At 42.4% G+C, this 12,578-nt stretch overlaps 1 protein-coding gene across 1 annotated transcript in view; it reads right to left on the reverse strand.

Moving 5' to 3' along the window:
• Positions 1 to 5,584, reverse strand: part of LOC119308756 (enhancer of polycomb-like protein 1) — an 8,749-nt gene extending 3,165 nt beyond the window's left edge. The window contains exons 1-8 of the mRNA XM_037584899.1: positions 5,061 to 5,584; positions 4,213 to 4,342; positions 4,015 to 4,117; positions 3,620 to 3,743; positions 2,342 to 2,407; positions 2,034 to 2,072; positions 721 to 801; positions 532 to 579 (exon numbers count right to left, since the gene is read on the reverse strand). Of these exons, the coding sequence (XP_037440796.1) occupies positions 532 to 579; positions 721 to 801; positions 2,034 to 2,072; positions 2,342 to 2,407; positions 3,620 to 3,743; positions 4,015 to 4,117; positions 4,213 to 4,342; positions 5,061 to 5,246 (777 nt within the window). The 5' untranslated portion in view covers positions 5,247 to 5,584. The remainder of the gene's footprint in view (positions 1 to 531; positions 580 to 720; positions 802 to 2,033; positions 2,073 to 2,341; positions 2,408 to 3,619; positions 3,744 to 4,014; positions 4,118 to 4,212; positions 4,343 to 5,060) is intronic.
• Positions 5,585 to 12,578: the final 6,994 nt, after the last annotated feature.

A 12,578-nucleotide genomic window follows, 5' to 3' on the forward strand; every position in this document is an offset into this window, starting at 1 on the left:
ACAACTTTGAAAAATGGACGGAGGGAGAATTGTTTAAGAACATAGCATGAGATGGCAGCAGCTATCCAAATCCCAAGAAACTGACAATACAAGCAGAAGAGAACGGTTAACCAATTATCCCATCATTTCAATTTCTCGCAAAACCAGGCGTCAAAAGTACAGTACTGTTTGCATTAACATAAAACTATTTACGAAAATCATGGATTTCCTTTTTTGGTCCCCTTTAAACAGTTGCGCGCAAGATTCTCATAACCATTAAAGGCAGATTATTCACATAGCAGCAAAGAAAAATCTTAGAGCAGAACTACTTTGACATGAGAAATGCTGACAAAGAAATCATTAGTAATTTGATCATGGAGGGAATCACATGATGTCATTTAATAAAATCATCATAGTCGGACAGTGTAATTATAAGCTTCCCCCGTGGTTAGATAACCAAAATTTCACACATTTATCAACTAAAGATAAAGATGTACAGGAACAGAGAGACACAATCGAAAAACTGACCACAACAAACTAAATGCAGCTTACCAGGCGGAGTTTTTCAAACGACTGGATATTATTTTCTCGTCTTTGCATCTGGAGAAGGAAGCAAATATTATGTATACGCAAGAGAAATATGATTGCAGGGAGGTGCTATTGAAAAAAAAAACGTTTCTCCAGTAATTGCTGTTCCCCGAAGGTAGGTGTTCAAACTAACTCTGGCCTAAAGCCACTCACCCTTCTTGTATGAAGACGATGGGCCTTTTCTCTTGGTCTGAATACATTATATGGGTTTGTATCATTCACCGGCGGAGGAGGCTTCAGAAAACCAAAAGTAAATTAGTCAATAGCAATCTAACAGAACCATAGTATGATAGACTGACATTTTCCCCAACAAAACTAGCTTGGCAAAAACTTTTCTATTGAGCACACTTGTTGGGCTGGTAGCTTACAAGTCCAACTATAAATCTTCATAGATAAGCCCTTAAAACTGCTTTGGGTGAATCCAGTTAAACCCCTAGAACAAATTACACTAAGGAACAGCAGTGGCTTTAGCTTTGTTGTGCAAGGAACCCAATGATTAACTGGCAAATTCACCTGGTTCCACTACATAACTATAAGTCAAAAATACAGCAAACTGAAGCATCTGCTTATGGGCAAATAAATTCCAGATGTGAAAGAATAGCCAAATCTTGCATAGATGTTGTGACTTCGTTTGGTTGGAGGAACAAAGGTGGATAGATTGGGGCCATCCAGCTTGGTTTCTTGATTGGATGAACAGGATGAAACAGTGAAGAGTAAAAGTTGGCTACCCTAGTCATACCATCCCTAAAACTGGTCAGAGGGATGAAATCAAAAAGACCCTGTCTGATCAAAATGCGTATGTGTCATGGCCATCGCTTTGGGCCTTACAGTCAGCCAGCAGCTGTGCAGCAAAATAGCAACCATACCATAACATTCCATATATTTGACGGGGAGCTTCATTCTGAGAGCATGCATGACTGCATGTAGTAGAAATAGCTCCTCAGATAGAAACGTAAGGCCGTCGGGACATCATAGCAAACTTATCTTACTTTGAACATGTACCTGGTACATGCTACTGCACCAAGAAGAACTAATATTCTTACGATTTGCAGCTGGTTTTCACTAATGAATCTAATTTAACTTGTGTAAACTCTCCTAGCAATCACCTATAGATACATCGATTGAAATAGCTTTAACATGATTACAAGTCTGGTGAGATGATTCAAGATATAGCATATACTGTGATAGATTATACACACAGAAGAAAAGAACATTTCACATCTGAATCTAGGATATACTCCCTCTGTCCAGAAATACTTGTCGGAGAAATGCATAAAAATGGTTGTATCTAGAACTAAAATACGTCTAGATATATCCATTTCTTCGACAAGTATTTCCGGACGGAGGGAGTACTATATCAGTCGGTAGAAACAGTGTCCACATACAAAAGAAAATCTACCAACACCTGGAGCATTAAAACAATACAGAAACATCACGGTCAATCACTTCAAATAAAGTAAGCTAACCTGCAAACGCCGCAGAATAGGCTTTTGCCACCGTTCCCTCTAATAAAAGAAAGAAGCAGTAAGCATAACAAATGCAGCAAACATAATTAAGTCATGGTATCATTTTCTATGAGATTGAGAAATCTAAATAAAGTAGTACAAGAAAATCTCAGATATGCAAAATAAATAAATATAAACTGTGAGAAAACAAGGTTTGACAGATATTGACAGCAAGCCATGTTATAAGCATTTAAATAAAAGGTATAAGTTGATCGCTCGTAGTCTTGTATTAAGAAGACCATATGCTGTATTTTGACAGTGGAGACTACCTTAGCTCTCCAATAGTTATATACAGCTTGGAAAACAGCATACCGAACAGATAAATACTGCAAAGCCTGCACAGAGAAACAATTGGTAAGAAGACACTGTGTAGGAAACAACTGTACAACAAGACTGCAAAACTAATGAAAGGGAAAACGGGTCCCCTTCCAGGTACCTATGATAAGACAAAAGCCTAAACCAAACAAAAAATGCAATAAGTTTCCGTTAATAACTTTGTTGACATTTAATTGCAATGTCTTGAAATCCATCTAGATTAGTATCATATGTGATCTCCACACAAGCAGGTTTCAGCAATCATGAGCAAATTCTGATCAATATATTAACTGAGATGGAGTAAGGCATAGAGCCTGCAATGTAATGTATGAGCATAATAGCATAGCAATATATCCTTTTGCCTATCTTGTCAACAGGACCCGTGGACTATGGGCTGTGAGTCTTAAGTTAATTGCACTAGTAAATTATGCTCGCCCTTAAAAGATAGTAATGTGTTAATTTAACCCGTACAAGAAGTAATTGATACTAATAAATGACGCAAGCAGACATTGCTTACACCTTAGCTATTCTGCGCATGCACATATATGTTCATGCCAACTAGAGAGACGCAGTACAACATTTACCCTCAGTACCAACATAAGACAACGGAGATGGACACATAAGGATACTGGAATTGTCAAGTTCATTTTTTTTATGACAACCAACAGATATAAAAAAAGGAGTAATTACAAATGTCATTTTTTAATGGAACATGGCAAAGAAAAAAAAACAAGGCTCGCGCGGATTACTCCCACCAAGTACCCTACTGCCACCAGCAAGATGTCTTACAGGGGTCTGCTACATACAGAGCATATGAAATTTACGAGCTATGAAGGTGTGTCTGACATGTATAGCAGCAAAGTGGTTAATACAATTCATATTTGATATTAAAAAGAAGTGTGTAACATGTGCTAAAGCTAGCATGAGGGGTCCTTAGGTAAAATGCCTTGATTCAACTGACATGGTAAGTTGGGATTTGTGCCATATAAAGTACGGTAAAAATAAACTGGCAATGTCTCAGAGTTAATAACGACGGTAACAGATAGGGAAGGTTTTTAGTAGGTTGACAAAGCTATACAGTTAAAACTTAGCATTATGTTATAATAACAAGTACAATCTCCATTGCAAAATGCTTCGCATATATGTCAGTGCATCAATTTTACAATTCCCTTGCTCCCATTTTAGCATAACATCCTAAAGCCATTGTGCAAGGTCTAGGCATGCTGCTTTACCTCCATAGCAACATCGAGCTGCAAGAGAACTGGAACAGGTCCTATGAAAGTTGGTGTTATGGCTCCTGCTCTTTCTCGAGCTTTGTGGTCCAAAATTTCCAACTTGAATAAGAGGACCTCCAACCTGTAATACGAGATTTCACTTAAAATGCAGCATAACATACTCACTCCATAAGGCAAAAATAATAAAATGGTAAATGTGTCATCTAAAGCTTGTTAAAATTACTGAGACAACCAAAATTTCATCAAAGGTCTGTTACTAAAAATATGACTGTGAACAGGATTCTGGACTCTTGATCTTTCATTCTAGATTCCAAAAGGTGCATGTTTAACTGTAACCAAAATGCAAACCATAACCAGTAGAGCGGTTTATTAGATCTGTAGCATTTTCTTACTTTTCAGAGTTAAGATTTTTCCGCTCATTGTTGTAGTCGTCAAGCCAGTCTTCATCTTCGTTATCCAAGTCATACTCAACAAATTCACCGATCTCAGCTCTGGCTGCATAGGGTAATCATTCTTAGAAATAGAGTCCATAAATAAAATATTGTCAACATAAAAGAACTACAATTCCATAATAGCAGTAAGAAATAAACCTCCTCTTCCTCGTATATAACATGATGGTTGTGCAAAGGTGCGAGTGTAATCCCTATCATAGGTCTCCACATCATCAAACTGTGGTGTTGGTATCTCTTGAGCATTCTTCTTACTGGGAGTTGAATTTCCCTGCAAAGTCATGTATGTATAAATGTTCTCAGATTTATCTTTTGTGGAGACACAAATTAGATTTTCAGATCACAAAATATAAGCAATTATGCACCATGTGATATGTGCAGTGTTGCACGGTAGCTGATATACAGAAAGCAGAAGTATGGTGTGGTGTGGTGTCAGCACGCACACCTCGATGCCACTAGCAGTATACAAATGGTATAGGATAACTGAGAACATATAAACTGATAAAATAATAAAATAAGATATCATTACGGATCACGTAACATAACCTGCATTCACTGGCTTTTTAGCTGCTTTTGAAGCAATGAATAATATGGTAGGATAGATGATATATCAATGTAAAGTAGACACCTTAACAACAACCATATATGCTACAAAGTTCAAACTGGGACAAGTAGTCTCAACAGTCAAAACTTCAAAAGACAAAGAATTTGACGAGGGAGCAGCAGTATGATGTCAGAAATCGTACGACAATGTCTAAAGAAACAACTTATTAAGAACTCCAAATAATGGTTTTCCTATGGATACATACCGAAGCAGACACGACATGTTCCTTCGGCATGGAATAAAGCTGAATTCATCAACATGCTAATTGGACTGAAATCAACAACACCCAACAACTAACCTACAAAGAGAACTCTGGGAGCTACCAAACATTGACAGTTCATAGGATTGCACGCTCAACTGAAACGTTGCCAGTTGATTAAATTACCTCGCCGTCAGTCGCAGCAGCAGCGGCAGTGAGCTCCGAGCCGGAGTGCCGCAGCAGAACCCCTACCCTTGCCGCGGCGAACGCTGCCACCGTGGGGTCATCGTCCTCGAAGTCCCGCGCCGACTTGAGGATTGGGAGCTTCTTGTGGATGTCGAGCGGCCGCGGCCGGAACGAGAGCCTACTCATGGCCGCCACCACCACCGGGCAGATTCATCTCATCTCCGCCTCCCACCTCGTAGCCGCACACACCACGCACGCCCTCGCGAGGGCTCGGGATTCGGGCTCCGGCTCGAGGGCGCGCAAACCCTAGGTCCGCGAGGGCCGAGTGGTGGTGGCGGGACTGGGCGCGGGAGGGCGAGGCCGCGTGAGCCGCGAGGGGCGGTGGGGACCGGGAGGCGGAGGCGGAGACGGTGGAAGGACCTAGGGTTAGGGTTTTGGTTGGGGAATTGGTTTCTAGGGTTTGAAAGGAGGTGAAAGGGAGGGAAGGGGAGGAAGAAGAAGAGGGGGGCGTCGCGGGGGAAGGGAAGGGGGTTGGGCTCGAGCACGATGGTCTCACCGTACGTCTACGTAACCGTACCGAGGTAGAGTATACCCGTATGTATTTGTACCAATATATATTCACTCCTGTCCGTGATATAGTGTGTATAATTTATTTATTTTATAAATGAAATCTCGTTAAAAAATTGGCTAAGTTTTTTTTCTATGAAATAGTTTGGATTGCTTACCACAAGTGACACATGATAAGTTTGGCTCAGTTTATTGGAACAAATATCAACATTAATAATATCAAATAAATACAATATAAAAATATGTTTGTATGTAATGATATTCCTAAACCGAGACTCTCACATATTTAGCCTCACACCATTCCATAACCATCATCGTCATTTACGCGCCCATGAATCACGCTTTAAAAACGAACTTCCTCATGAGCTTGATTCCCCGTTCTCCTCTCCTCCTGAGAAAAAACAGATTGGATCTTAATGGGAGCCTTCAAACTAACGAAAGAACATTTGCAAAATAATGATACATTCTTTAGGCAATCATAAGCAAACATTCTCAATACACATGCATAAACAATTTAGCTCTGATTTATCTGTCGTTGGTCGATGAAAAATTGCGTGATCCAACAAAAGACATACCAACTTTAGAAAGGTTTACCGAGTGATGTTAACCTGGCATCGGATCTTTTATTTCCTAACTCTCAGTCTACCATTAACTCACTTTGTCTTTGGTCACGTCCTGCTTTTGATATCGGTAAACGCATCCATCCCTTCTCCCGCGCTTTCCAGATTTAAAAATATGAGGACCTACATGCTAGATGGTGGGATGGCGGTCCAACAAGCCTCGGAATCGGCCCATTTACATTCAAACCTCTCTCGCGCGCGTGTTGCCGTGCTAAAGCGTTGGCGAAAACTCTCTTTTGCCATTACACCGGAGAAAACAACTGCAGAAATGTTGATTACCATTTTTGACAACATTGGAGAGAGTTGTTTCCTCTTGCATGTGGAATTGGCTCTCCGGCGAGTTATTATCAAAAGTGCTCTAACAGACATTACATGAAAAAATCACTAGGTTCAACATGGGAAGACTAGAGATGCCTTAGATGGCGACGAGAACACACACTACTTTCATGTCTCTACTTCCTCCGGGTTATGAAAAATTAAAATCTCGGATCTAGTGCATAATGGGCAGTAATACTTCTCTCATGGATCAAAAATCAAAGTAGTCCTAAAAAAATCAAACTACTCACTAATTACTACTCCTCACTTTTAGGACTTCACGGCATCCTAGATTTTTTTTCACTACTATATTGTACCCCTCAATTCTCTCTCTCACTCTCTCTCTCCCCTTGCCGTGCTAAAGCATTGGCAAAAACTCGTTGTTCCTATTAACACGAGAGAAAACAACTAAAAAAATGTTGGCTACAATTCTTGGCACCATTGAAGAGAGTTGTTTCCTCTTGCACATTGAACTGGCTCTCAAGCAAGCTGTTATCAAAGTGCTCCAACAAACAATACATGAAAAAAAATCTCTAGGTTCAACGTGGGAGGTTTAGGGCTACCTTAGATGGTGACGAGAATAAGCGCTACTTTCATGCCTCTACGTCCTCCGGATCACGCGTAAATAATATCTCAGTTCTAGTGCATATTGGGCAAGAGTACTTCTCTCATTAAAAAAATCAAAATACTCACTAATTATTACTCCTCACTTTGGGGACTTCACACCATCAAGAATTTTCCACTACTAGATATATACCCCTCAATAGTCCCAGGACAAAGAATTTGCGACGAGCCTTTCATTAATCAAGAACTTTTTTATGCCTTCGGTGCCATGGACAAAGATGCAAGACATGGCCTCGATGGTTTGGTCCAGACTTCTATGAAATACAAAAATATTGAGGCACACACTCCGGACACTTCCTGAGTCATCTCACTTTAGAATTGCCCTCTTAACGGGGTGTCGAAGTGAAGGAAATATGCCCTAGAGGCAATAATGAAGTTGTTATTTATATTTCCTTATATCATGATAAATGTTTATTATTCATGCTAGAATTGCATTAGCCGAAAACTTGATACATGTGTGAATACATAGACAAAACACAGTGTCCCTAGTAAGCCTCTACTAGACTAGCTCATTAATCAAAGATGGTTAAGTTTCCTAACCATAGACATGTGTTGTCATTTGATGAACGGAATCATTAGGAGAATGATGTGTTATCAAAGATGGTTAAGTTTCCTAACCATAGACATGTGTTAATCATTAGGAGAATGATGTGATGGACAAGACCCATCCGTTAGCTTAGCATGATGATCGTTAAGTTTTATTGCTATTGCTTTCTTCACGACTTATACATATTCCTTTGACTATGAGATTATGCAACTCCCGGATACCGGAGGAATACCTTGTGTGCTATCAAACGTTACAACGTAACTGGGTGATTATAAAGATGCTCTACAGGCATCTCTGAATGTGTTTGTTGGGTTGGCATAGATCGAGATTAGGATTTGTCACTCCGAGTATCGGAGAGGTATCTCTGGCCCCTCTCGATAATGCACATCATAATAAGCCTTGCAAGCAATGTAACTAATGAGTTAATTACGGGATGATGCATTACAAAATGAGTAAAGAGACTTGATGGTAACAAGATTGAACTAGGTATGAAGATACCGACGATCAAATCTCGGGCAAGTAATATACCGATGACAAAGAGAATAATGTATGTTGTCATAACGGTTCGACCAATAAAGATCTTCGTAGAATATGTGGGAACCAATATGAGCATCCAGGTTCCTCTATTGGTTATTGACCGGAGAGGAGTCTCGGTCATGTCTACACAGTTCTCGAACCTGTAGGGTCCGCATGCTTAACGTTCGATGATGATTTGTATTATATGAGTTATGTGATTTGGTGACCGAATGTTGTTCGGAGTCCCGAATAAGATCACGGACATGATGAGGAGTCTCAAAATTGTCGAGAGGTAAAGATTGATATATTTGATGATAGTATTCGGACATCAGAAGTGTTCCGGAATGTATCGGGTACATATCGGAGTATCGAGGGGGGGGGGGTTATCGGAAACCCCCGGGGAAAGATATGGGCCATATGGGCCTTAGGAGGGAGCACACCAGCCCATGATACGTCTCCAACGTATCTATAATTTTTGATTGTTTCATGCTATTATATTTCCCCTTTTGGATGTTTATGGGCTTTATTTTACACATTTATATCATTTTTGGGACTAACCTACAAACCGGAGGCCCAGCCCGTATTGCTGTTTTTTGACTATTTCAGTATTTCGAAGAAAAGGAATATCAAACGAAGTCCAAACGGAATGAAACCTTCGGGAGCATGATTTTTGGAATGAACGTGATCCAGAGGACTTGGAGTGCAAGTCAAGAAGCAACCGAGGACACCACGAGATAGAAGGGTGCCCCCCCTATAGGGCGCGTTGAAGGAAATATGCCCTAGAGGCAATAATAAAGTTATTATTTATTTCCTTATTTCATGATAAATGTTTATTATTCATGCTAGAATTGTATTAACCGGAAACATGATACATGTGTGAATACATAGACAAACATATAGTCACTAGTATGCCTCTACTTGACTAGCTCATTAATCAAAGATGGTTATGTTTCCTAACCATAGACATGTGTTGTCATTTGATTAATGAGATCACATCATTAGAAGAATGATGTGATTGACATGACCCATTCCGTTAGCCTAGCACTTGATCGTTTAGTATGTTGCTATTGCTTTCTTCATGACTTATACATGTTCCTGTAACTATGAGAATTATGCAACTCTCGTTTACCGGAGGAACACTTTGGGTACTACCAAACGTCACAATGTAACTGGGTGATTATAAAGGAGTACTACAGGTGTCTCCGAAGGTACATGTTGAGTTGGCGTATTTCGAGATTAGGTTTTGTCACTCCGATTGTCGGAGAGGTATCTCTGGGCCCTCTCGGTAATGCACATCTTTATAAGCCTTGCAAGCAATGTGACCAAATGAGTTGGTTACGGAATGATGCATTACGGAACGAGTAAAGAGACTTGCCGGTAACGAGATTGAACTAGGTATTGGATACCGACGATCAAATCTCGGGCAAGTAACATACTGATGACAAAGGGAACAACGTATGTTGTTATGCGGTTTGACCGATAAAGATCTTTGTAGAATATGTAGGAACCAATATGGGCATCCAGGTTCCGCTATTGGTTATTGACCGAGAATAGTTCTAGGTCATGTCTACATAGTTCCCGAACCCGTAGGGTCCGCACGCTTAACGTTACGATGACAGTTATATTATGAGTTTATGAGTTTTGATGTACCAAAGGAGTTCGGAGTCCCGGATGAGATCGAGGACATGACGAGGAGTCTCGAAATGGTCGAGACGTAAAGATCAATATATTGGACGACTATATTCGGAGTTCGGAAAGGTTCCGAGTGATTCGGGTATTTTTCGAAGTACCGGAGAGTTACGGGAATTCGCCGGGAGAAGTATTGGGCCTTATTGGGCCATACGGAAAAGAGAGAGGGGCTGCCTAGGGCAGGCCGCGTGCCCCCCCAAGGCCTAGTCCGAATTGGACTAGGGGGAGGGGCCGCACCCCCTCCTTCCTTCCCTCTTCCCTTTCCTTCTCTCCTACTCCTACTACATGGAAGGTCTCCTAGTTGGACTAGGAAAGGAGGGAGTCCTACTCCCGGTGGAGTAGGACTCCTCCCTAGCGCGCCCTCCCTTGGCCGGCCGCCCCCTCCCGCTTTCTCCTTTATATACGGGGGCAGGGGGGCACCCCAGAACACACAAGTTGATCTACGGATCGTTCCTTAGCCGTGTGCGGTGCCCCCCTCCACCATATTCCACCTCGGTCATGTCGTCGCGGTGTTGATCAAACAAGCTTTCTTTCCGGCAAAACCAGCTTGTGAAACTTCTTATGCACCAGTAACATTTTACACTGATGTGCTAGGACCGAGTCACCAATTATTATTGTTAACTTGACTTCTGAAAAGCCTTTGATTCGGTTTGTTGGCTTTCTTTGATAAATAAATAAATCTTTTGTTTAGGAGTTTCCCTTCCTGAATCTTTTACAATCACGCACCACCGTTTTTTGAAAAAGGAAGCATCACTGATGTGCTACTCGATGGTAGCCCAGTTGCATGGGTCAAATGTAAGAACCGGCTCAAGTAGGGTGATCCTCTTTCACCTTATGTTTTCATCATTGTTCCAGATATTCTTCAACGATTTATCATATTGATGGAATTATCTCACACCTAATAAAAAATGACATGCCTTGCCCCATCCTACAATACACCTGTGACACACTAATCATAATAAAAGCCACTTCCGTTGGCGCAAAAAAAAACTAAAGGCACTCTTTGACGACTTCGCCATAGCTACATATCTAGTCATAAATTTCTCTAAAACCATGGTCATTACTCCTATAAAAGATGCTCCTACGCAGTCGAGTCGAGAACGCCCTTCGCGTGGGCCTCCCACGGGTGGCTCCCTAGCACGCTCCACGTCGTCCGGCCTGTGTGGACACCCCGCACCCGCCCTAATTTCCTTGAGGGCCATGACGTGTGGGCCACATGCACGACCGAGCATCCTGTGGTGTTTACGGTCGAGCCGGCGTGCACCATCTCGCGCGTTGCCCCACGCACGACAGGTCGGGTGGGACCGTTAGCAATGTTCGCCTCTTGTCGGGTTGCGTCGCTCGCGCCATCCGGGAAGACACGAGCATCGGGCTATATCCTGCACCAGTCATGCAGGCGCTTGCACACGGCTTGTTTGCCCCTGCCCAGCTATTTCACTCGTGTAGTTCGGCTAGGTCTCGTGACGGTAAGCCAGTTGGACACAAGGGTCATCTGCCCATGGATGTTTCGCTCGTGCCAGCCGGTCACACGTGCGCCCTTCTTGATGTGCTGCGAGTTGGTTTAGTTTGGGATGGTTGGGAGCGGGGTGGACAGACGGGGCTGCTTGACGTGGGGTGGGTCATTTTTTTGGGCCCAGTGTGCAGGATGTGCCAGGCTTAGCCGACGCGAGATGGGACGTGTAATGTCGGTTCCCATGCGTTGGGTAAAAGCGTGTTTTGTGCTTGGCCATCCTCTTTGTGCTTGTAGGCGCTTGATTTGGTTATTTTGTTCGTTGGTTATGGTTGTTCCTCGCCTTTACTCTGCACGCTCCCCGAGGCTTAGATTTGGTTTGCAAGGAAGGATGCCTAAGGCTTAGGTATGGTTCTAGCTCTCTACCACATTAAATGTAGGTGGGCGGTTCAAACTCGGCACCCTCTAACCAAACAAAAACGAGGGACTAGCTAGCAAGGATGGCTAGGCCTTCACTTGAACTGAAAGGCCGGGTGGGTGAGTGGGGATGATCAAAAGGGCAACCGATTGTAGTCCATAGGGACGACACAAACATCGAATTTTATGCTACTGGGACTAGCTGGCCGGTGGAGTCAGTTTTTTTGGCTATCGGGTGCTTTGGATTCGGTGGATGAACACATTCAGATCATCCCCTGATCGGACTGTTGTGCCCGATGACTGTTGGACACTACCGTGACTATTCGATCTGAGAGCAGGATGCTTTCATTCGTTTGGTACCCAAAGATTTGTGACCAACAGTTCATTGGCCACAAAATTCAGCACAAGACCAGGAGATGCTTTGAGATGACAAAAGCGCGTCAACAAGCAGTTGGCCCGAGCACCGAAACTCTGGTGGAGGCTACAAGAAGACGCATTGCCCATTCCATCCCGTGCCAGGCTAGGCCATACGGACCAAGAGGCAGACACCTAAGAATGCAATATAATAAACATCCTCACCTTCTAGGGAAGGAGAGACTTTCCTTGCAATGCAAACACCTCTTCCTACATCCTCCAGACACACAAAGTGCGCTTCATCGCCCCATTTCTAACCTCCACAACAACTTTGCCATGGCCGACGACCCAGACTACTTGCTTCAGTTCTTTGTGATCATTGGTCGAATAGTAAGGCTGATGGATCATGCCTTAGTAAT

This window comes from Triticum dicoccoides, chromosome 5B (genome assembly GCF_002162155.2).
Source record: "Triticum dicoccoides isolate Atlit2015 ecotype Zavitan chromosome 5B, WEW_v2.0, whole genome shotgun sequence".
Lineage (NCBI taxonomy): Eukaryota > Viridiplantae > Streptophyta > Magnoliopsida > Poales > Poaceae > Triticum > Triticum dicoccoides.